Source organism: Urocitellus parryii, chromosome 15 (assembly GCF_045843805.1).
Source record: "Urocitellus parryii isolate mUroPar1 chromosome 15, mUroPar1.hap1, whole genome shotgun sequence".
Classification (NCBI taxonomy): domain Eukaryota; kingdom Metazoa; phylum Chordata; class Mammalia; order Rodentia; family Sciuridae; genus Urocitellus; species Urocitellus parryii.
The window spans coordinates 976,898-1,002,071 of NC_135545.1; the positions used below are offsets into that span (position 1 = coordinate 976,898).

The window sequence follows — 25,174 nt, forward strand, 5'->3', positions numbered from 1 at the left end:
GCCAACGCCGCCGCGGACGAGCGCGGTGCCTTCTGGGTGACGGTGAAGCCACGGGGTCCGGGTCCTGGCGCCAGCTCTTCACCCAGGTGCCAGCTCTGCCGGACCGGGCGGCAGGTGGGCCTCTCCTTTCTTCTCCGGGGAGGGGTGGCTCCGGCAGCCGCACTGTTTGCTCAGGGCCAGCGCGCAGACGCGGAGGGGCCGAGCCTCACCTCACGTGGCGGGCTGCTCACCTGGCAAGGAGAAGGAAGCCCAGAGCGCAGTCGGCCCGCAGGTAGCCGAAGCCCTGGCCCCCTCAAGCCCGCTCTCCCCACCTGCGCGGGCTGTGGGAACGCTGCAAACGTCCGGTCGTCTGGAGGCGGGGGCGGGGGCCAGAGATCATCCGTGTAGATAATTAGGTTCGATCTGGAAGATGAAGGCGGGCTGGGAAGCAAAGGAAATCCAACGATTCCCCCCTCCGCCCACCTGTTGCTAAGGTAACTGCCCCAGGTATTCTTCCTCCCTGCGGGGAGATGTTAATTAACACCTCCAGGGCTGGTCCTTTCCACCGGCCATCTTCACGTTTTGGCCCACCCTTTTGGTCACATAAACAGGATTAAACAAAAGCAAGATGAGGAGAAAAACAAAATCTAAAATGTATAAAAGGGGCAGGACAGGACCCCTTCTCAGTCTTTGTTCTATCCTTAAATAAATGACTTGCTTTCTATGCTTGCCTCAGCATTTCTACACGTTTGGGGAAACAAAACTCGGCCCTGGCAGTCTGTTCAAATCTGCTATTTCATTTATCCCCGGTCAACTATCACAAGAGAGGATGAAAGGGAAAATTTGGAAATAAATGATTCATGAGTTAAATTGTGCGGGTTGATCACTTCTCACTTCTATCCGGTTCCTGCCCAAGACGGGGGAACCCTTTCCCAGGCACATGCTCACAGTGTGGACCACTTGTTAGTAGCTGCCTTGGTTGTCAGACTGGTTGCCAGATATCGTAGTTTTTTGTGTCCAAGTAGCAATTATTTTACTTAATAGCCAAAAAGTGCAGCAAGGATCATGCAGGCCATCCAGAGACAGAAGCCTTGAAGTGTCAAGGTGTCATTTACTTTATAGATGCGTGTATCTGTAAGGCTCAGTAAAAGTCTGGTTTCAGTCAACCATAAGGGTTTTGGAATGTGTCCCCCTCAAATGAGGCCTGGCGTGTGGGCCCAGTAGAGGGTTTTGCCATGGGGGGGGGGGAATCGAAAAGCTCAGGACTCCAACTACTGTCTGTTTGACATGTCCCCAGGACCACAATGTGTCTGGGTCACAGACAATTCAATGGTAGAGGAGAGGGATCCTGCTGGGACATGTGAAGCTGCTATTTCAAATCATGACACCAGGTAAGACCATCATGACACCAGGTAAGACCACGAGGAAATAAAATGAGCAGGGCTGGAGATGGAGTTCAGGTGTAGGGCACTTGTATACGCAAGGATATGGGTTCAATCCCCAGCACCACCATAAAAATATAGATGGAGAAAAAACAACGGGAAGAGTGAGCCCGGAACCACCACACATCAACTGGCTGCAGACAGTAAACCAACAACATTGTGTTGGAAATTGTGAATGCATTATGCAGAGTCAGAGTTACAGAGCTGGGCCTTCCAGGAAACTGGGCTGCATGAAGACCTGCTCCTTCACACCCCAGTCCTTGTAAGGAGTCGGGAAGATTTCAGGCATGTTGCTCAGAGTAACAGGCGAAGGATATGGAAAATATTAACCCCCAGGAGAAAGGGAGCCTGGTGGGCTCTGAACCTGTGGCAGTTTTTCTTATCACCTGTGACCACAGCCCTGACTGCCCAAGGTCTCCCTCAGCTGTAACCAACACGTTTCCTGCCAGGACCCAGTCCCCGTCAGCCCTATAAAACTTAGACCCTACTGCAGCCAGTTGCCATTTTCCCTCTGAAAACCTGCCCCTGGCTGTTTAATAAAGCATGGCTGACCCACTGAGGTCCACCTGCGTTTCTCATTTGTCTTCTCTTTCATCTGCTTCCAACAGGCAATGAGTTTGTTGAAGGAAAAGGGACACACTCAAGGGAGAGGGTGGGTCTTCTCAGAGAGGAGAGGGACAGTGTGCCTCCTCCTGCCCTCTGGATTTATAGGGGAAATTTCCAGAGTCCACTCAACTCTTCCTCTTGAGTGTCAGCTGACAGCAGGATGATGTCTCTCTCAGGTCTGCATTGCAGGGCGACTCAGGGCACGTGGGCCCATGGTCACTGGTTCTAACTGAATTCTTAATGATGTATTCTTAGATTTCATGGTCATCTTTTTTCCTTATCTGTGACTTTCAGGATCTGGTCCATGAAAAGGGTTAGTCTCTCCTGTCAGAGAAACTTGGTTTCCTCTTAGGAACTTTATTTTGGACTTGCATTTCTCCTGCAAATAACAGGTAGTGTGCTGAGGACTGTGACACATTCTGCCCTCTTCAGCCAGTCAGGGCTGCAGGTAAATGTTTTTTGGAAATAAAACGTGGGGGTCAGCACAGTGGGCCCCTTTCATAGGTTTTCTTAACTTTATGTTTTAGTTGTAGTTGGACACAATACCTTTGTTTTGTTTTATGTGGTGGGATGGAAACCAGGGCCCCAAACATGCTAGGGGAGTGCTCTACCACTGAGCCACTACCCCAGCCCCCCTTTCATAGGGTCATTCCCTCAACCTCACAGGTTCCCACACTCCTGTCCTCCCCTGACAAGAGTAGCCTGCAACAGTGGCCTTTTTCTTCTCCTTATCATGAACCTGAGAGTAAACTGCCTTGGGGCTTCTCCCTTGAGGTGCAGGTGACAGAAGGGAAGTCCTGGCTCACACTAGGCATCAGCCAACTTTTCCCGCTCTGAGGGCCGACTCATTCTACCTCCATATTTGAGACATGAAAAGAATTGCCATTTACTCTTTCCAGCCAATCACTGGCCAGAGGACCCTACCTCTGAGAGGGACATTGGAAACCCCAGGGTGGGGTGGAGACGATCAGTCCTGTCACCTGCACCTTACATTTGGTGGAAGTTGACTGGGGAAATGGACAGACCGTCCAGTCAGACCTGGGAATCACTGCTTGAACAGCGACTTGGACTCTTAGTTCTCAAGTAGACTTATGTGTTTTCTATGAATTACCAGAAATAGTCACACTAGTACAGGACGGGCCATTCTCCCTTCAAATTGCTGAGGGGAGGAGAAAGAATAGACAAGGAGGTTTCCAGTGAGACATGATGTGGCTGGAGTTGTGCTTCCCAAGTAAGAGGATGCCAAGAGCAGCTTTGGAGAGCTGTGGCTCTAGGCCAAACTGGCCCACACTGGCTTTGTAAATAAAGTTCCATTGGCACAGAATCCCATCCATCTGTTGACCCATGGTGACCACTTCCCTGCCCTGAGCGCAGGGCTGAGCAGCGTGGCGGGGTCTACGTGGCCTTCGGTGCCTAAAAGTGACTATCTGGCCCTTTGGGGAAAAAAAATCTGCCAAATCCCAAGATAGGATATAACAAGAATACTGACCCTGTGGCTGCCACTCAGCGGTGGAGCGCTTGCCTGGCACACGTGGGGCACTGGGTTCCATCCTCAGCACCACACAAAAATAAAGATTGTGCCCATCTACAACCAAAACAATATTTAAAAACACACATACACCAATCCTGTAGTCACCAGGCAGCGACTATATCAGGCCAAGGACAGGAATGGACAGTCCTGAGCACACTCCCAGGCTGCCCTTTTCCCAGCTGATCCGCCAGCCACGCCCCTGTGACCCCCCCACCACGTGGACAAAGGCAGCTCCAAGCTCAGGACCTTCCCTTTATTACCCCCGAGGTGCCCGTGATCAGAACTCACTGTGAAGAGAGAAATCGATGCTCAAGCCGACGTTGGACCCCCAGCCCAGGGACCACCACCATGAGAGACCCCCCTGGGACACACAGCCAGGAGGGAGAGAGACTCAGGGTGTGGAGAAAAAGAACTGGCAGCAGGAGGGAGCCCTCGTCCCCACGGCACTGTCCAGGGTCAGGCCAGGGTTGCTCTCCTTCACCTCCCTCAGCACCTCCTGGACCTTCGCGTTCCACGCATCCATCTTCAACCTGGGGGACCAGAGGACATCAGCGTTTACAGAAAAGCTAGTTCTGTTGTCCCAGAATTCACCACAAACGGCCCAAGGGCCCAGGAAGGTTTCAGGACACTTGCGGCGGGAGACACTTTTGGATCCACAAAATAGCAATCCTGAGAAACGTCAGAGTGCAGACACACGTCCTGCAGAGACCTCAAGAACCCAGCAACGGGCTCCCCTGATTTGATCAGTACACACTACACACATCCAATTACACTGTGCCTCATATATATGCATTAAAATGCTCAATATTTGAGTGAATGAATAAACTATTTTCTAAAGCAAAGAAGATATTAGTTAGTCAAATATTCGGTAGAGCTGGGCACACTTATTATCCCAGCAGTGGAGGCTGAAGCAGGATGATCACAAGTTCAAACCAGTCTCAGCAAGGCCCTAACAACTTAGGTGCCAAATAAAAAGGGCTAGGGATATGGCTCAGGGATAAGTTCCCCAACCCTGCACCATTCAGTGCTTGCCTGGCACACATGGGGCACTGGGTTGGAACCTTCTAGTGGAAAAAAGCACCATTCAGTAGAACAATCCCAAAGCAAACCCCAGGGTGAAACATCAACTTGGATCCACGTGGCCGCCATGTCCAGCCCCGCTCATGCGAGATGGGATGGCGGAGGGTGTCGCTGAGAGATAACAGGGGACAGAAATAGGTCCAGACCACAACATGAGGCGGGAGGCCACAGGGCTCGAGGTCCCACCATACTTCTTGGTGGCATTATGGCTCCACTGCTCCAGCCCCCGACACACCCCTGCACTGCAGACCAGGTTGAGTGGTCGCCATGTTGACAACTAACAGCCCCTGAATGAGGCCAGCGGGGACATTCCCGTGGAAGCAGGAGTTGCATTCCTGGAGCGAGTGACAGTGGGCTGGCCACCGGGGATGTCACAGGTTCCACAACTTTTACCAGGGGTGAGAATTAGGAACACCGCTTACTGGTCCCTACCCCAATCCTCCCCAAAGAGAGATGGCAGTGGAGATGGGACGGTGCACAGAGGACCACAGCAGGGTTGGCCAGCTCCCGTCCTGCCTGTATCTTTTTTTTTTTTTTTTTTTTTTTTTTTTTTTTTTTTAAAGAGAGAGTGAGAGGGGGGGGAGAGAGAGAGAGAGAGAGAGAGAGAGAGAGAGAGAGAGAATTTTAATATTTATTTTTTAGTTCTCGGCGGACACAACATCTTTGTTGGTATGTGGTGCTGAGGATCGAACCCGTGCGGCACGCACGCCAGGCGAGCGCGTTACCGCTGAGCCACATCTCCAGCCCCTGCCTGTATCTTAAATAAAGCCCTCCTCCTCTGCCTTGCTCCACCTGGCAGGTGGGGACGGCTCGCTCTCCTCTCCCTGGGCCTCTGGTGACAGTGTGCACACCTGTGGTCTGCTCTGCTGAAGGGAGGAGCCGTCTACAAGGGCTTTGGGGAAAGGCCAGAGGAAGCCCAAGACAGATCAAGGGACTGGAGGGCTGCAGATGTTCCCACGTCAGGGAAACCCCTGGAGAACCAGCTTCCGCTCAGCGGGGACCAAGTCAACCCTGGGACCCGGGAGACGGCAAACCAGAAACCACACATCCTGGCTGGGGTGTACGGTGCGCCCACGCCAGTCCTGCACACCCACAGGCGAGCTCCAGCCTGTGCCCCAGGGGGTCTGGGCATCCGCGTGCCCAGTACCGAGTGTGCTGGACAACACTGGACAACACTCGACTCCAAGAGAAGTGCTTAGGAGAAGCGGGCCGTGGACGGACTCCCCTAGGCGAGGGCTGCTGGGAAAGGGGTGTGTCACTCCGCCTCCCCTTCCTGGGAAGCACTGATCCCTTCGAGGGAAGCCCAAGAGTGGAGCAGGAAGACCATACCTGAGCGTCCTCAGGGGCCCGCTGCTGTCCCTCAGGGCCTCCAGGAGCACGGTCACTCCGCTCAGTCCCAAGGCGTTCTGGCCCAGGTCCAGAGTCTCCAGCGTCTGGTTGCTCATGAGGGCAGATGCCAGCTTCTGACAGTGCAGAGGGGTGAGGGAGCATCCCCAGAGCCTGTGGAGGGCAGAGAGCTGCTCACATACTGGAACGCAGTGTGCCGCCTGGTGCACACGCTGTCCTGGGATCCAGCCGGGAGCAAATGGGGCAGGTAATCAGCTCCGTGGTGGTGGTGGGGGGTGTCGTGGACGATCTTGGAACAAAACAGGTGAGTGGGCCAGAGAGGGTTTTACTTATAGTGGGCAGGAAGTTCTCCATGAGAATGGACCTTCAAGGCAGGAAGACCCTGTAGTATATGGCAACTGGGGGAGGAGCCGCGAGCAGGGGAGGAGGAATGCAGGAGATCTGGGCTCCACAGCTGGGGTGCAGCTCAGTGGCAGAGCCCTTGTCTAGCTGTGCCAGGCCCAGGGTTCCATGCCCCCACAAACAGCACGCCTAGAGTCAGCTCCTAAGGAGCATCCACTTGTAATGAGATTTGAGGCTTTGGAAATAAAGATGCTGTGGTGTAACTTGCAACTGGAAAGGTCCCTTGGGGTGATCGGTTAAGAGTTGCTAGGAAATGAGAAACGTGCAGATCACGTCCGAGATAGAAACACAATCCCTGGGAGAGCTGCAGGTTCAGAGGAGAGTTTGCCACAGAGGGACAGGTGGTCAGATCCCAGGCAGCTGGACCAGCTGAGAAATGAGCAGTAATCTGAGCCGGGGATGGTCGGGTTGCTTTTATAAACCTTATTGCTCAGAGCCGAATCGGTCATTAGAATGTATGACATTATTGTCACTTCACATTCCCCTCTTTCCACAGAGCCTCTTGGAGACCACGCTTCCTTTGTCTGTGGAAGGTGGGGAGGTTCCGTGAGGGAAAAGGCACGTCATGCGACTCTGCATGTGGCTCCACTGGATCCTGACCACCAGAATGCCAAGATTTCCCCAGGATCAGCCAGGACCACAAAACAGAAGCACCAGTATTCTGTGTCTGCTCTGGTCTCTGCAGCACAGTGAGGAGGTCCTTACACAGCCCAGACCACCTTTCCAGCTTGCAGGTCCTCTGTCCAGTTGCAAAGAGGGCTGCATCAATGTGAGGGCCGGGCTGAGAAGGGAGGCAGAGCTCACCAACCTATTTATGGGGCTGATGGGTTTCCTAAGGGGTAGGAGCCCATCTTCAGCCCCTGGGCATTGAACTGGGACCGGCTTTGCTTCCTGATCCTGGATCCCAGCAGAAGCAGCACATTTCTGAAACCTACCTCTGATAAATGTGAGCACCCACACACCTATATTTCCCCTGGAGGGGTCCAATCCTAAAAACTCAGGTGATACACATTGCCACAATCCAAGGTATTTTGGAATATAGAAACTAAAGCTTTCCAAACACTTTAGAAGAGCACAAACACCTACCCTAGGTACTTTAGGTGGAAATTTGGATTCCTCAAGGCGTCACAGAGAAACCACAGCCCAGCAGCTATGGGATTCAGGCCCAGGTCCAAGTGTGTGAGGCTGCAGTTCTCCCGGAGCAGCGTCGAGAGTTGTCTGCATCCACGTTTCCCCACTTTGCAGTCCCGCAACCTGCAGAGCAATCGGATGAAGAGACAGGATCCCCTCCAAGGCCCCCGTCCTGCGCAGCCCCCAGCACCTCAGCCTCATGGGAGAGCGCTGCTTCCAGGTGGATGTGCACACAGCACTGCAGACACGGGACACTTCTGCCCAGCCCAAGTGGCAGGGGACAGGACTGGCCTTAGTCTGGCACCTCTCCTAGAGGGAGACACACACCTCCTAAGAGACAGGTTTCCTCAGGCACAGCCCGTCTTGCAGGTCAGGAGCCTGGGCCCGGCTTCCTCCAGACCTGTCAGGAGCTGAGGCCTCATTCACTTCCTGCATCACTAGGTCACTGAGGTCCATCTGCTATCCTTCTGTTTATTCCCAATCTCAGACTTTGTGGGCCCAGCAGAATTGAGGGGCACCTGGAAAGCCGGTCGTTTCTCACAACTCAGGGAACACACTTCATATTTGAATCTTGCAGACCCTCTGGTAAGACTGGACTTCCTCAGTGCTCCTTCAGGGATGCTCACTAGAGCAGGACAGTGACATCAGACATCCAGGCAACTGGACCTCACAGCCTGTACCCAAGCACTGAGGATTGCAGTGTTCAGATTTGAGTGGCAGATACAGAGTCATCGGCAGCATGTGACACCTCAAGTCATGTGGGATGCTGCCAGACAGACGATCCTACCTTAGGGCCAACTGGTGCATCTCAGCCCTCCCACCCTGTGCCCAAGCCCAGCATCGCAGGAGGCCACAGAACTCAAGGAGCACTAGAAGATCAGGCACAGAGTCACTGAACAAGAGCTACCAGTTCGTACTGTGCAAGTCCCAAAGCTGTGTATGAACCTAGAGTGTTTGGGGAGCAAATACTAAACCAAAGACCAAATGAAGTTACAACAGGCTACAGAAATACAAGTGCGGTCAGACGATGACTTTACACATTTAGAGTAATGACTGACAACTCTGTCTATAGAGTGGGCTTCATGCCTACTTCACACATGTAGCCATGGGCAAGCTTCGTGGACAAGCTTTAGATTTCTATAGTCAGAAAGATCAAGGTATCACTCTCATAAGATTGTGAGGATTTTGAAAAATAATACTTGAAAAATTTAGCATAGACCCCATATGCAAGTTGCACTGTTTAGATGCCCAAGTCAGCTCCAAGAGAGGGCCATCTGCCTGGTGGTGACCTGCATGACATCAAGCCCACACTCTGCTGAGGAATATCTTTGGGTACAAACACGATCATCCCCCTCGCATCTGCCCCTTGAGTCTAAACACTTCAATCTCAGTGTTTGGCACATACCTGGACCTACGGTGATCCTGGGGTAGGCCACTGGGAGTTTCTCGGACTCCCTCGAAGCCACAGTGCAAGCCTGTAGGCAATAGGTCTATGGGGCAGCAGGAGCCCCAGAGAAACCAGAAGAGGACAGAAATTCTGAACAGAAAGAGGTCTCCAGCCCCGTGCAATCTCAGGAGTGCTGTCACAGTTGTGCTTATGGACATGTGGCTTGTGCTGGGCCTGCCTCCACATGGCAAGGGCCAGAGAGCCACAGTCCACCGGTGAGACCCAGTCCTGCTGCCTAGCATCACTGGAACAGTCTGCCTAGTCCTCACAGGCCCACAACAGAGACCTCACGGCCCACCAAACCAGGAACAGTCACCCCTCTGGCCCTCTACACAAAACATTTCCCTGGTGCCACTGTAAACTCCATCTCATCAGCACTGCAGGGCGAGGGCATGCTATGAACGTCGACACACACAAGGCATGAGGCAGAACCACCTGCCTATCCAAGTCCACGCAGAAGAGTCTTTGGAAAAACAGGTAAATGCTAGCACCCTTCCCGTGACCACCCGCCCTTTCCACAGTTCCCACCAGGCTCTCAGTCCCATCTGAATGGGTTGTCAGTGTGGCTGGCAGCCCCACACCGACCCACATGGCTCACGCTCGCGGCAGCCCCAGGACTTACACCAGCGCCTGCAGCTGGCAGTAGGGGTAGCGCAAGCCCTCACACAGGGTCTCCACCCCATTGTCCCCGAGGTCGTTCTCAGCCAGGCACAGGTGTGTCAGTCTCTGGCTGACGACCAGAGTGACAGACACTTCCTTGCAACAGGCTTCCGTGAGTTGACAGTTCTCCAACCTGCAGGAGTCACAGGAAAGGCCAGTGAGCAGAGCACCCACACCCAGTCTTCCCAGCCGTCTCCAAACAGGGGGTCCCTAAAGCCCGTCTCAGTTCCTCGTCCTCTTCCCACCCTGCTGGTGACCCCGTGGGGATGGAAAGGACAGGGGTGAGATGCTGGAACTGTTGGCCTGGACCAGAGACGGGAGCAGGCGTAGGGTCACTGGGTGGGTCCACAGGGCTGCCTGCAGGCCCAGGGCCACCGTTCTTCCCCTGCGTCCCCAGACCCCACAGGACACCCAGGAGGTGGGGAGACTTACGACAGCCTCTGCACGGGGCACGTGGGGTACCTCAGCCCTGCGCACAGCAGCTTGGCCCCCTCGTCCAGGAGCTCGCTGTCGGAGAGGTCCAGGCATGTCAGGGAATAGGGGGCTTGGAGGGTCAGGAAGAGGTATGACCAATGCTGGGTGGGGGCAGAACAGAGCCCCAGCCTATGGGGGAGACGGAGCCCGTCATTTCCTGGGAGGACAGAGACCAGGTCAGCTCACCGTGCTGCACTACCTCGTGTGCCCTGAGTAATGTGGCTCCTCCACCATCAGCCCTGCCTGTTCAAGTATCCCACGGCCATTTGATCAACATCCTGCCTGGTCTCCAAGAGAGAAAATAAAACTGCTAATACAACTCTATGATATTCACCAACACAGCTGGCTTAAAGCTTATGCTCAATACTCCAGACTGCGAGGAGCCGCTCTGGCCAGGAGCTACGTGCACACCTGGAAGTCCTGAGTAAAGAGGTGCTGAACTGGTATTGCACCCGCTGCAATGCAACTGGACCTCACCTCAGCTCAGATAAGAGGCACAGCTCCCCGAGTGAGCGTCACCCTATGGGGTTGGATTACACCCACTTGTCTGTTGTAACCCTCTCCCTTGCCTCATTTGAATGACTTCTCCCCAGTAAAACCCAGTGTGCGCCCTCTTTCTTGCCGGTCTTGCCCCACACCTTGTGGGAGCTGTGGCTGAGGAGCAATCACTGAACCCAAGAAAAGGTACTTTCTGTGTCTTTAATCAGCCCAAAGTCACTTGGAGTGACCCTGATTTAGTCGCATGTCCACACAGAAGACTTTTTGTTTCAAAAGTTCTTAGGACATGAGAAGGTGGAAGTGACAAGGTGCAACCTGGTACCCAAGCAGCCAGGTCCACGGTGTGTTGGGCTTCAGTGTGGCAAGGATAGAGAACTTGGGGCTCTGGCCAATGGGTGTGGGTGGCCCGGACGCAGGTGTCAGGAGGCTGCACTGGACTCCAAGCCCAGCTCTTCCCTTCCCCCATGCTGCAGTTCAAACCCACCCTGCGGGGGGGGGGGGGGCCCAGCTCCACTGGCTACTCCAGGCAGATCAGACTGGACTGACCACTCCACAGCTCTGCCCAAGCTCACGCTCTGCCCTGGGCTTAGCCTTTGGGGTGTCCTTCTGCTCCCACTTTGGGTGGTCTGCACCTTCATGCCAGCCAAGTCAAGGCCACAGGAAGGGCACGTTTAGCACAGTGTCCCACGTAAGACTGCTCGCAGGTCGCGCCTTCCCCTGGACTCGACCCTACCACCCAGACTGTGGATCCACTCCAGGGCCCAGGGCAAGTGGGACTGTAAGGGCCTCAAGTCACAGGAGACCCGCAGCCTGCCCTCACTCAGTGTCACTAAGGAGGTCACCTTATCAATATCTAAAAGCTACAGGGGAACAAACAGAAAACAGCCTGCTTCGAAATCAATACCAAGAGCTACCCTCTGACCCAGGGAAAGCAAGTCCCCCTCGTGGATGACAAGAGCTCACGCACACTTAGGACATGTCATTTCTAAGTCTGAAACCTGTGCCACCAGCCAGTGTCCTCAAAGGGAAAGGAGGCCCCTGGTGACCACTTGTGGAGACAACTCGAGGAGCACCTATTCTGAGAGCCGGGTGACAGCAGCTTCTCCAGCCAGGGAGCCACCAAGGAGCCAGAACACGTGACTGGGCATAGTCACTGTGGGGCCCATGAAGGCCCAAGGCTGTCCTAGATCACCACAGGCAGCCTGCAATGTCACCCCCCATGCCCCACAGTCGGGGGCACAGCCTCCTGGGCATTGCTCTGCCCCCGGGGATCACATCCAGAGCCACCCGCCCAACTCCATGTCCCATTGGGTACTCAGTCACAGCCACTCCCTTCTCCTGGTCCAGCACACACCACCCTGTGGCCCACGATGAGGACCTCAGGGGAGGGGGCAGCAGTGACCACAGGGCCCACCTCAGGCACTGCAGGCGGCACCGATTATGTTTGAGGGTCTCTCCCAGCAGCTGCATCATCTTTGCCTCCGGGACGCTGCCTCCCAACGTCAGGTGAGTCAGGGTCCTCTTGCCCAGGAGCGCCAGACACAAGTCCTGGTAAGCAGTCACAGGGAAGACGTTCCTAGCCCTGGGGAGACAGGACGGAGGTCACGGGGGACACAGTCCTGTCCCTGGAGAAGGCAGCCCTAGGCCTGGTGCCAGGATGTGTCTGCTGCTCCTTTCTCCAGACTTGCTGGCCCTTGCCAAGGGACATGATGAGCCCCATTTCATTTCCAACAAGCGTTTGCTGGGGAGAAAGGATGACAGGGTGACATCCCCGGGAACAGCCACCTTGCAAGAACCCAGATGGACGGACATGTCCCCGAATGTGAGCGGGCCCGTGACCTCCTTCAGCTGAACAGAACAGGGCAGGGGAGGTGGGGCAGTCACAGGTGGTGACATCACCGACTCCCGAGATGGTAGCACCATCTTTCCGAGTCAGTCTCCCCCTGACTGAAAAGCAGCAAGAAGCCACGTGGTAACCCCCTGATGGAGGGCAGCTGGGCCCCCACCAAGGATGGTCTGCAGCATGAAGCAGGTGTGGGAGCAACCCTGCCCACTCTGCTGTTAGCATGGCCCACCGCTCACTGCCCTGGGCTGTGGCCAGGCCTCAGTTAGGCCAGTCCAAATTCCCTGTCCATGGGAAGGGAGGTGACCCATGCCGAGAGCCTGTGTCCAGGAGGATCTTCTCGATGGCTTCAGGGCTGTTTCTGGCAATTTCCTATCAGCTGTAACACTGTGGAGGTGTCAGAGGGACTGGAGGGAATCTCACCTGGTACAGAGTAGCAGGGTTTTTCTAGTCAAACTGGCTTATTTGGCTTAGCCTAATGTACCCACCATCCTTCTACCTCCGAGTTTGACATGTTAAGAGAGGAGAATGATGGTTGCTAAGGCTGGAGGGAGAGAGATTGGAGCATAAAAAATTTCAGACAGGAAGACGTTCAGTGGCCACCTGCACCCCATGGTGACCAGTGACGTATCTGCTGGGTTTACACTACTCCCCACAGGGGATGTTGGCAGACATCCAAGCTCTTGACCCAGTTTTCCCGAACCTTGAGGCCAGGAACCATTTCCTTTCTTCATATTCTGAGCACCTGGTCAGAGTCCAGTCAGGTATTCCAATACGGCTCCTGCCATCAACATGCGAAGCCCAGCCCTGCCCCAGGCTCTCCGTGGAGGCCTCTACTTACGTCACGGTCTGCAGACGGCAGGAAATGTGGGTCATACAGTCACAGAGAAGCCTCACGGCTGGCTCACTCAGGAAGCTCCCGCTGATGTCCAGGGCACGCAGGTTCTTGTTAGAGACCACAGAGCAGAGGTCCATCCAGAGGCAGAGTGTCTCACTGTCTGGCCGAGACCTGCAAAGAAGGGATGGAAAGGAGCAGACGGGAGAGTGCAGTGGGGTGCAGCAGGTCTCTAGGACGACTGCTCCCTTCCAGGCCCGACTAGCCCGTGCCAGTGACCACAGAGCTCCTCAGAGGCTGGTCACAGGGACTCTCGCCCAGTGAGAGCACTCCACTTTCTGTGGCCTGAGGAAGTCTAAGGCGTGTTGATGTGAGGGTCTGTCCCGAGGGGAAGGCTTCAGCCATGTTATTTTACATAATTCTGACCAGAACGTGAAACTGCAGCACTCAGAGGCATAGAACAACGCCCAGCTGGGTGCCCTGGCACATGCCTGGGTCCCAGCGACTTAAGACAGGAGGCAGGGACAGGAGAATCGCTCGAGGCCAGGAGATAGTGGCCAACCTGGGCAACACAGCCAGACTCCATCTCAAAAGTGAAAAGTCTTGGGCCAGGGCTGTGGCTCAGTGGCAGAGCACTTGCCTGCCATGTGTGAGCACTGGGTTCATTCCCCAGCACAAAATAACAAAATACAAATAAATAAAGGTATTGTGTCCATCTACCACTAAAAAAAAAAAAAGAATTTTTTAAAAAGGCTAATCATGCCTGTCGTTAAAAATCTGCATCCAGTGTGTAAGAATTTACTAAAAGGATAGATCTCTTAAGTTTTATAATAAGATGGCAGAGGAATCTATGGGAGGTGGCAGATAGGCTTATGGCATCGACTGGGAATACTGACGTGTGGCTCCTCCTGTTGACGGGGCCCAGCGTTTTGCACGTAAGCATCCCTCAGTAACTGGGAATGAGCTTTGGGCCCAGTGTACCGAGTGTGGACTGTAAGGATCCATGTTTCCAAGAGTGGACAGTAAATGTTTTACACCAAGATCAAGTTCATTAACATATCTGTCACCTCCATGTAATCAAAACATAATCCTGAGTCCCACACATATGTACCTATAGTTATTACTTGCCAATTAAAAATGAGTCTTTAAGCTAGGCGCAGTGGCATATGCCTATAATCCCAGCAGCTTGAGAGGCCAAGATAGGTGGATCACGAATTCAAAGCTAGCCTCAGCAAAAAGGGAGGCACTAAACTCCATGAGACCCTGTCTCTAAATAAAATACAAAAAATAGGACTGGAGATGTGGCTCAGTGCCCCCATGTTCAATTCCTGCCCGACCCTCTCAAAAAAAAAAAAAACACTAAAATTTTTTAATCTAAAACAAATAAAAATCTAAACAAATAAAAAACATGGCAAAAATGTCAGGTATTAATGGAGAGAATATGTAAAAGAGTATAAGATCCAAGAGGATCCAGGGCTCCGCCCACTCGAGAACACAGGCACCAAGCAAGGTCAACTCCAAGCCCCCCTACCAAGCTGCAACATCCCGTCCCATGTGGAGAGCTAAACAGGAAGAGAATCCAGTGAGAAGGATGTTGAGAGCTGAAGCCAAGACCACAGGGGACTCCAGCTTCATCCTCAGGGGACGTGATGAGGTGGAGGAGCTGGTACAGGGAACAGCTCTCACCTCACACCCCGCAGGCAGGGCTCCAGCACGGCCATCTTCTCCTCCAGGAGCACCCCCTTGGCCACCCGCAGCGAGAGCCTCTGCAGGTCCTGGCAGTGCCGGAGGCAGAAGGAGCAGCTCAGGAGGTCCTGGCTGGTGGTCAGGTGCAGGGATGCGTCCTTCAGAGCGGCCGTGGCTTTGCTCACCAGCTCTGGGTCCTGAGACTCGTAGAGGCAGTGGAAGACCTCCAGAAGGCCCACTGCCCACAGCACGGGCTCCTCCTCCTCCGACGTGCGCTGCAGCAGCTCCTGCACGGCCTCCAAGGACACTTGGCAGCTGAAAGTGGCCTCCAGCTCCCTCGCCCTGGCCCCGTTCAGGAGGCCCCACAGGAAGCGGCTGGCCTGGGCCAGCTGGGGATTCCTTGCTCTGGCCTCCGTGGAGAACAGCTCTCGCACACCCCTGATGTCCAACATGGAGCCCTGCCACTTGCTGTCCCCGGGGAACCGCAGGATGTAGAAGGCGGCCGCCAGGAACTGCTGCATGCTGAGGTGGATGAAGGAGAAGCAGTCCTCATGGTCTCTGTCCCTCTGGAGGACATGCTTGTCCAGGAAGGGACGGAGGTCAGCCTCTTCCACCTCAAGTGGCTCCAGGTCTTCTGTGTCGAACAGGGACAACTGGGTCCACAGGCCCTGAGCAGCCAGGAGACACAGGGCCTTCAGAGGGCGTTGCAGGTGGTGCTGGGGATGGCCGCTGGGCGCTGGCGTGAACTGGTCACAGAGGAACCTCAGGAACAGTGATGTGGTGGTCTGGCAAGCCAAGCCAGGGTCCTCTCCACCGTCCATCAGGAGCTTTAGACTTGTGCAGAGCAGCTGGCACACGGCGGGCGCAGCGCCCAGGTGGAACAGGGCTGGGCTGTGCTTCACGGTGTCCAGAGCTCGCAGTGCCTGGTCCGTGTCCTCAAAGTGTCTCAGGAAGAACTGCTCCCTCTCGGCCTCCGAGAAGCCCTCCACCTCCACCAGCAGCGGCTGTTCCACAAGGAGCAGGAGCTCCCGCAGGGCCTCGGACCGCGTGGTGACCAGCAGGGTGGCCTTGGCCACCATCTTCCTCTTCAGCAAGCTGCTCAGCAGGATGGGCACTGGCTTCTTCTGGTTCCAGTCACTACAGATGTCATGGATCAGCACCCCCGCCGGCACCTTCAGCTCCTCGAAGCCATCCACCACGAACAGGACATTCTCCACCTGGGTCAGGACCTCCAGGGCGACTTCCTGCATCTCGGGGCAGTCCTTGGAGATCAGCTCTGCGAAGGTGCATGGGATCATGTGGTTGAGCTCCCTGCAGCTGAGGTAGAAGGCGCAGTGCAGAGGACTCTGACTGAACTCCGTCCAGTCCAGCAAAGTCCTCTTGGCCTGCGTAGTTTTCCCAACGCCTGCAGCACCGTGCAGCACCACTGTGCGCGGCCTGGCCTCAGGGCCCATAAGTGGACTCAAGAATGGTATCAGCTTCTGGTTTCTCTGGGTGACGTCGTGGAAAATGTCACTGTCTTCAGGCCAAAATGTGCTTGTCCAGGCTGAAGCAGGCTTATGCTCGAGAACGCTGGGCTTCCCATCCTCCTCCTCTCCTGAAAAACATAAAATGCCAGGAAGGCGATTTACCTCCTATGCCCTCAAACACCAAATTTGTGGCATGAGAGGGAGTTCACCCACCTGCCTCTTTCTGCAAGGACTCCTCCAGGTCTCGCAGGATGGCGTGCTCCATCGTGAGCCCCTGGGCATCCTCTGTAACACACAGAAGGAGCTGGACTGCGGGGCCATGGGTTCTCCTGCACCAACAGTCAAAGGAGGCAAAGAAGGCCTCCGGGACGGGGTCTGCTTTATTGTGGCAAAATGCACAAGACTGACCACTTTCAGGTTGGAGGGACAGCTCAGCAGGGGACTTGAGGTTCAGTCCCCAGCACCATGAAAGATGGAAACGTGTACAATTGGTACTTCCACAGTGTCACGAGACCATCACCACCGTCTGTTCCCAAACTCCTTCCGATCCCTCACACCCAGAACCACCCATCACCCCTCCCCAGTTCCTGGTACATACTGACCCTCATCTCGTCTCCGGGTTTATTTGGGGAGTTTCATATAAACAGGCTCCTGAGGGAATGGCCTTCTGTGACTCCCTTCCCTGAACAGCACTGGCTGCCCTTCCAAGCTGCAGTGTCCTGCCCTCTGTGGCGGGGAATGCCCATGGCATGGACAGGGATTTCATTCGTCCACTCACCCACGGGGGACATCTGGTTGTGCCTACCTTCTGGGAATTGTGACTCATGCTGCCAACATACACTCACACATTTTCTTGTTTCAATACCCATCTTTAACCCTTTTGCACATATACCTAGGAGAATTGCCGAGTTAGACGGTAATTCTATTCTTGTAGAATCACCATACTGCTGGAAAACATGCTAATTAACCAGGAGAAAAATCAGAAGTCTAAAGCAGGCACCATGGACTGAACTCTGTGCACCAGGGGTTGACCCTGAAGCCCTAACCCCAACACACTGAAGACGAGACGCCGTGGAGGACAAATGAGGCAGACAGGACGTGTGTCCTGGCAACAAGGGGCCCAGGAGGCACACAGAGAAGACAGCTCTCTTGCTAGAGAGAGAGGCCAGCCCGCCAGACCTTGATCTGGCGCATCCAGCCCCCAGAATGGTGAGAAAATAGCTTTCGCAGAAGGCACCGGGTCTGTAGTGTTCGGCGCCGGCAGCCGGAGCAGAGGAGACCAGCACCCTCAGTAGCCACCAGAAGCACAGGCCCGGCACTGCTGGGCTTCCAGGAGGCTGGGTTCCCGCTCTCATGAGGCCTCTTGGTTTGATGAGGAACTAAGCCCCATGACACACAGGGGACAACATCAACTGTGGACGGTGGCGGCAGAGAGCACAGGAACCTGGGCTGTCACTTATCACGCTGCCCCAGCCCCCGGTAACATGATCCAAGCCCGTTGCTCCCTTGAGTCATCTTTGTTCTCCTGCAGAGGTTTCCAGAGTCTGGGGCCCCAGGGAGCTCTGAAAGTGAGGGCAGTTGGGCTTTTTGTCACAGCACCCCTGAAACGCACACCAGGAAGACATCTTAAATCCGGCTTTGGGGGTCTGATCCCCTCCTGTTGCTGGGCAATGATACCCGAGGGTCAGTAATTGGTACAGAATGGGACCTTCTCAGTTCTGGAGGCTAGAAAGTCCAAGAGGGAGGTGCTGGGAGGTCCCCTTACCTGGCGAGGGCTTCTGATGCTTCACCATGGTGGAAATGGGAGGACCAAAGCTGCTCCCTCCAGCCTTTTATGCAGCAGCTAACCCAGGCTCCAGGAACCCCTCAATACATGTAGGAAGCCATTCTGACATGTGACTGGGTGGCTCCCGTTAAGGGTCTGAGGCATTCTGGCTGTTTCGGAACTTTCCCGGCCCTTTCCTGATGAGAGAACCCATCCGTGTGGGGGTGTGCCTGACCACTGACCCCGGGGGATCAATCACTGACCCTGACCTTGGAGTGCAGTCCCTCCTCAACCTTCATTGTATGGAATTCTCCCCTGAATCTCTTGTTCCCCAATAAAAAGCTACTCCCAGGCTGTTCACTCTCTCTCTGTCCTGCTAGCCCTGAGTAATCCTTGCTGCCCTGCTGGGCGGTTAGACGAGGGAACCAGAGAGGGGAGCTCGTCTCGGACCTGGCAATAGAAATAAGGTAACTGAGTCTGTATGTTTTATTTCGATCTCTTCTAGGTAACTTTTATGCCAAGAACCTCATTAATGAAACCATTGCGCAGGCCGCATGGTGGAATTGGCGCCCAACGCGGGGCATTCTAGATTAGTTAGATTGAGTGGGAGCACGCTATAAAGATAAGGAAAAAATAAAGATAGAGGAAGAGGTGACAAATTGGGTCACAAAAGTACCTGGAGATATTGAAGGAAAGAGACGTTAAATTAATTAAAATGGGAAATTCAACTTCTATGGATAAGGAAATGTATCTGACTATTTTAGACAGTATAATTAATCAGAAAGGAAAACAGATAAAGAAAACTCAGTTATTACAATTTTTAAAGATTGTAGGTGAATATTGCCTTGGTTTTGTGAACAAGAGTCTCCAGATTTACTTACTTGGGAGAAATTAGGAAGGAAGTTACAAAAAGTTTGTCTTTCTAATGAATTACCTGGAGGCATAGAAAATATTCAGAAAACTTGGATGGCTCTAGAAGTTTGTCTTTTTGAATATATGGGCCAGAGATCATGGCCCCCTGAGGACCTCTTAAAAGGCATTCAAAGAGCTGTTAGGTCTATTCAAATGGAAAATCAGCCTGCTGCTAAGTTAATTGCCTTTCCCTTTGGCTTGGCCCCTAGTGCCTTTGTTATTAAAAACAAAGGCACTAGGGGCCAAGCCAAAGGTTAAAAATGTGAACTTAAACTAGATCAGGCTAGCCCTCAGGGAGATTATACAGAGCAGCATCATACAGGAGAAACATCCCAAATCCTAGAAAGCCCTCTGGAAGAGGTAGATGATCTTCCTGGAGAGGAAAACATGGAAAAGATTCCTAGAGGGGCTCAGAGTTCTTCTCAACCACGTGGTTTAGAAACCCAAATTCAAAATGGCGATAGTGCAGAGTCTGACCATGTCTTGCAGTCTGAGGAAAAAGAATCAGAGGTTGAAATTCAGGACTTACAGAGAAATTTTAATAGGCTGTGTTTAACACCGCCTGCCCAGGTATTCGAATTCGGCCAGTACCTGCTAAAAGGACAAAATTTAACAGGTATGCTGGATTAAAAATGACTTTTCTTACCGCAGTCCAGCAAGGTATTAAGAAGGCTCAAGGGGCTGGGGATGTGGCTCAAGCAGTAGCGCGCTCGCCTGGCATGCGTGCGGCCTGGGTTCGATCCTCAGCACCACATACCAACAAAGATGTTGTGTCCCCCGAGAACTAAAAAAATAAATAAATATTAAAAATTCTCTCTCTCTCTCCTCTCTCACTCTCTCTTTAAAAAAAAAGAAGGCTCAAGAATTGGGGGAAGATACTAGCGGTTTTCACCTTTTTCCAGTTTTTGAGCAAGTTAATGAGCAAGATCAGAGAGTTAGAGTTCATGCTGTAATCCCATTTAAAACCATTAAGGAACTAAAAAGTGCATGTGAGACGTATGGTCCAAATTCCCCGTTCGTACAGAGCCTGATAGAAAATATTTGCTCACAACCCCTTCCTCCTAGCGATTGGATTTCTTTAGCCAGATCTTGTCTGAACCGGGGAGATTTCTTACTTTGGAGGACGTACTGGACTGATTTTTGTACTGAACAGGCAGAAAGGAACAAAAAACAAGATATAGAGACACCAATAGAGATGTTTCTAGGGACCAGAGATTTTGCTGATTTAGAAAGACAGTTAAATTATGATTTTGTAGTATACAATCAAATAAGTGATTGTGCAAAACGTGCTTGGAGAAAGATCATCTCCAAGGACCAATCCAATTTAGTTCTTACCAAAATCAGAGAGGGTGCCAGTGAGACTTATTCAGATTTTGTAGCCCGATTGTATCAGGCTGCAAACAGGTCCATCGGTGATCCAGGGGCGAACAAATTCATTGTTAGACAATTGGCATTTGAAAATGCAAATAGATACCATCAGGATATCCTCAGACCGCACCGTAAAAAAGGAACAGTCTCTGAGTATATCTGCCTGTGTTCTAACATAGACTCTACTCAATTACAAACAGTAGCCCTAGCTGCAGCACTAAAAGAAACTTTGAGGCCACAGGATTTAAGACAAAAGTCCTGCAGGAGATGTTACGTTTTTGGAAAAAAATAATCATTTTGCGCATGAGTGTCGCATGCGCAATTTTAAGTTCAGGGCTCCATCTACTGGCGATAATAGATATTTCAGGACTCAGCCCCATGCGGTGGATCCAGATGGCGCAGATGAGCCCGCCTTCTTATCATTTCCGCCTACACGGAACACAAACTTCCAGTCGGCCTGCCCCCGGGCCAGAGAATGAGGAAGTAAGTGGTCGCGCAATGTGATGTCATCGTGCCAACCATGGGGGCCACCGTCTTTAATTTTTACTGGAGCGGAACAAACAGTTTCCGTACAAACCCATAAAGATTTTCAAGGCTTTTAAGAGAGATTAATTGGCTAAAGCCATCCTTAAAACTAACTACTTCTAAATTAAGTCCTTTATTTCAGATATTACAAGGAAATCCTTCTCCAACCTCTCCATGTCAGCTAACCTTGGAAACTAAAATAACTTTAAGGAGAGTGGAAAATGCAATTAAAAATACACAGCTTACTAAAATTGATCCTAAAGAAATAGTGTATTTATTAATATTTCCAACTGAGCATACCCCAACAGGAGCCATATGGCAAAGATTAGGAGTTATTGAGTGGATTTATTTATCCCACTCCCCTCAAAAAACATTAATTCCTTTTCATGATTCTATAGCTCAATTAGTAATTAAAGGTAGAACTAGGATTTTACAATTAATTGGATCTGAGCCTGATATCATAACTATTCCATTTTCTGTTCAATAGACTAATTGGCTTCTTCAAACTTCTAGCTCATGGCAAATAGCTTTTGCTGACTTTCCTGGCCAGATAGATAGCCATTATCCTCGTAATAAGATTATACAATTTGCATCATTAACGTCACTTATTTTTCCAAAGATTGTACATGCTCATCCAATAGATAAAGCTTTATCGGTGTTGACGGATGGTTCTAACTCAGGTAAAGCAGGTTTTTATAGCCGTGTTCACACAGAGGTAATACAAACTTCTTATACTTCCGCCCAAAGAGCAGAGCTTCAAGCTCTGATTTGTGCCATAGATTACTTTTCAAATGAGCCTATTAATATTTATTCTGACAGCTTATATGCAGTTGGAGTTACCAAAAATATTGAAACCTCAGTTATTGGGTATACTTCATCACATGAGTTATTTGAATTATTTCATAATTTACAAAAGACAGTGCTAATGTGAAAGTACCCATGTTTCATAGGACACATTCGAGCCCATACTAATCTTCCTGGACCTCTAGTTTCAGGTAATGACAAAATTGATAAGTTAGTAGCTTTTTGTCAACAGATGTCTTCATATGACTGTGCACTAGCTTCCCATTCCTTGCATCATCAAAATGCTTCTAGCTCACGTAAAAAATTTAATATTACCAGAAAACAAGCTCTTCAGATTGTAAGCCAATGCCCAAAGTGTGTTATTCACACTCCATCTCTGCCATCAGGGGTAAATCCCTGTGGATTAAAACCAAATCAAATATGGCAAATGGATGTAACTCATATTCCTCAATTTGGTAAGCAATGTTATGTGCATGTCATAGTGGACACTTATTCTAGATTTATTTTTGCCACAGCACGTACTAAAGAAAATACTCAACATTTAATTTCTCATTGCTTAGCAGGTTTTTCCGTTTTAGGGTGCCCTATGCAGATTAAAACAGATAATGCTCCAGCTTACATAAGCTCTTCTTTTCAACAATTTTGCCAAGAGTTTAAAATTAATCATAAAACAGGGATTCCTTACAACCCCCAAGGTCAAGCCATTGTGGAACGAGCTCATTTATCTATTAAGCTTCAATTACAAAAATTAAAGGGAGGGAATATGGTTGTGACTCCCCAAAATAGCCTTAATCATGCCTTGTTTGTTTTAAATTTTTTAAACTGTGATGCAGAAGGTCACACTGCTGCTGAGAGACAAATGTCTCCCTCAGTAACAGGCCCTTTAGGCAGAGTTTTGTGGAAAGATTTACAGACTGGTCAGTGGAGAGGCCCAGACCCAGTGATTATGTGGGGCAGAGGTCATGCTTGTATCTTCCCAGAAGGTGCTTTTGATCCTATTTGGGTGCCTGAACGTGCTATCAGACATGGAAGAGATAGAACCCAGACTCAAGAGACTGAGGATCAACCCAGAGGAGCCACTACCCAGAAGGAGGAGATTTCGGAAAAGGATGAAGAAAGACCAGACTGAACCAGCCAAAAAGCTGATTTCGTGGGAAGACATGAAAAAGCTAACAACCCAGGCTTCCCGAATACTTTGACACCTAGAAAGAATAGGACCCCAGTCTTGATGGTAGCGACAGTAATTGCCCTACTGGGCTGTCAGGTAAAGGGGAATCAAGTAGACACTTATTGGACATATTTTCCAGATCCACCCCTGGTACACCCAGGTGTGTGGACTGCAGAATCTATTCCAGCATTTACTAATGACTCATTCATGATGGGAGGATTTACAGATACTCATATTACTCCCAATTGTGTGACTAGATTTAATTATTCTGGCTACAGTGCCCAATTACCTTTGTGTTGGTCACATGATAATCATGCTGGCTGTCTGAGAGTATCATTTGAAGAAAAGACAGCGATTGGTAGACCTAGACTGACAAATAATTCTATTTATGGGGACTTAAAACCTAATACTAGATCAGTAATTAAGATGGGACTTTCCCATAACAAGCCAGTCATTTCTGTAAAACCTCCACTGATACCCCACTGTCCAAATGGTTCTATAATTGAGATTGGCACCTTTCCTAAATGGATGGATTGCATAAATGCCCTTCCTGTACAACATAAGGTGTCTAAAGATAGTGGGTATATTTTAGACTGGTCCCCAAAAATTGATAAGAGACAATTAAGAAGAAATTCTGCTATGACATCTACAGGATTTGTTAGTAATGTTTTGACTTATAGTGAAGGAGGTGTTCAAAAAGATATTTGACGTTTCATTGCTGCCTCAGGATATTTACATTTTACAGATAAACTTTTACCAAAATTAGCCAGCAAGAACTGTAAAGAGGGATCTTGCTATGGCTTACGAGCTTGTGTCCAATCTCCTTATGTTTTAATTATTGGAAATGTAAAAGTTAAATGGATAGATGACAGACATATTGTTACTTGTAATAAGTGCAACCTAACCAATTGTATTACTAGGTATAATGGAGGAAAAGGAGTGCTGATACTTCATCAGCCCTCTTTTGTTTTATTACCTGTTAATATTTCAGAGCCATGGTATGCTGATGCTGGTTTACAAGTCTTGCAGCAAATTCATGCCCAGCTAACAAGACCTAAACGTGCTATTGGAGTTATAATTGTTGGTGTTTTAGCGCTAGTCTCGTTTATTGCCTCAACTGTCTCTGCATCTCTGACATTGTCTCAGAATATTCAGCATGCAAAATTTCTTAATAACTTAGCTCAAAATCCTTCCAAGGCTCTGCGTAATCAAGTAAATATGGATGAAAAGATTGAAACTAAATTAAATGCCTTAGAGGCAACTGTTATAAACATAGGTAATGAACTTTCAGCCTTAAAATTTAAGGAAAGGCTTAAATGCCATGCTAATTATAAGAATGTATGTGTTACAGCTGCCAAGTACAATACTTCTCTCTGGGATTGGGAGAAGGTTAAAAACCATTTATTAGGTACTTGGCAAAATAGTAATAATAGCTTGGATATTCTGGAACTTCATCACCATATCCAAGACATTCAAAATAATAGAGCTGGTTTTTCAGATCCTTCTCCCTTGGCTAACCAAATATTGAAGGAGTTGAATGGATTCAACCCTGGAAATATTCTTAAACACTCCGCTTGGTACATTATTGGATTATTCTCTTTGCTGTTAATTCTCTTTTGTGTTGTAACCATAGGATGGCGTGTCTTCGAAACAAGAATCCAGAAACTCCAGAGAGTGAACCCACGCCTCATTGTTAAGAAAAGGAAAGGGGAATATGTGGGAAACCATTTCTGACACGTGATTGGGCAGCTCCCGTTAAGGGTCTGAGGCGCTCTGGCTGTGTCGGAACTTTCCCGGCCCTTTCCTGATGAGAGAACCCATCCGTGTGGGGGTGTGACTGACCACTGACCCCGGGGGGCCCAATCACTGACCCTGACCTTGGGGTGCAGCCCCCCCTCAGCCTTCATTGGAAGGAATTCTCCCCTGAATCTCTTGTTCCCCAATAAAAAGCTACTCCCAGGCTGTTCACTCTCTCTCTCTCTCCTGCTAGCCCTGAGTAATCCTCGCTGCCCTGCTGGGCAGTTAGAGGAGGGAACCAGAGAGGGGAGCCATCTCGGACCTAGCAATAGAAATAAGGTAACTGAGTCTGTGTGTTTTATTTTGATCTCTTCTAACTTTTATGCCAAGAACCTCACTAATGAAACCATTGCGCTGGCCGCATGGTGGAAATACACATTTGGGGGCAGTGTCACTGTGGCACCA

At 50.9% G+C, this 25,174-nt stretch overlaps 1 protein-coding gene and 1 long non-coding RNA gene across 2 annotated transcripts in view; one reads left to right on the forward strand and one right to left on the reverse strand.

The window, feature by feature from the left end:
• On the forward strand, positions 1-3,910 carry LOC113177145 (uncharacterized). Its single transcript, XR_003300109.2, has 3 exons — positions 1-473; positions 1,277-1,370; positions 3,826-3,910. It is a non-coding gene; the product is annotated as an uncharacterized LOC113177145 (long non-coding RNA).
• LOC113177139 (NACHT, LRR and PYD domains-containing protein 7-like) overlaps positions 3,811-25,174 on the reverse strand; it is a 27,140-nt gene continuing 5,776 nt past the window's right edge. Inside the window, exons 3-11 of the mRNA XM_077792855.1 lie at positions 16,644-16,715; positions 14,962-16,558; positions 13,282-13,449; positions 12,012-12,179; positions 10,058-10,228; positions 9,588-9,758; positions 7,474-7,641; positions 5,968-6,138; positions 3,811-4,088 (exon numbers count right to left, since the gene is read on the reverse strand). Coding sequence (XP_077648981.1) covers positions 3,950-4,088; positions 5,968-6,138; positions 7,474-7,641; positions 9,588-9,758; positions 10,058-10,228; positions 12,012-12,179; positions 13,282-13,449; positions 14,962-16,558; positions 16,644-16,715 — 2,825 coding nt within the window. The 3' untranslated portion in view covers positions 3,811-3,949. The remainder of the gene's footprint in view (positions 4,089-5,967; positions 6,139-7,473; positions 7,642-9,587; positions 9,759-10,057; positions 10,229-12,011; positions 12,180-13,281; positions 13,450-14,961; positions 16,559-16,643; positions 16,716-25,174) is intronic.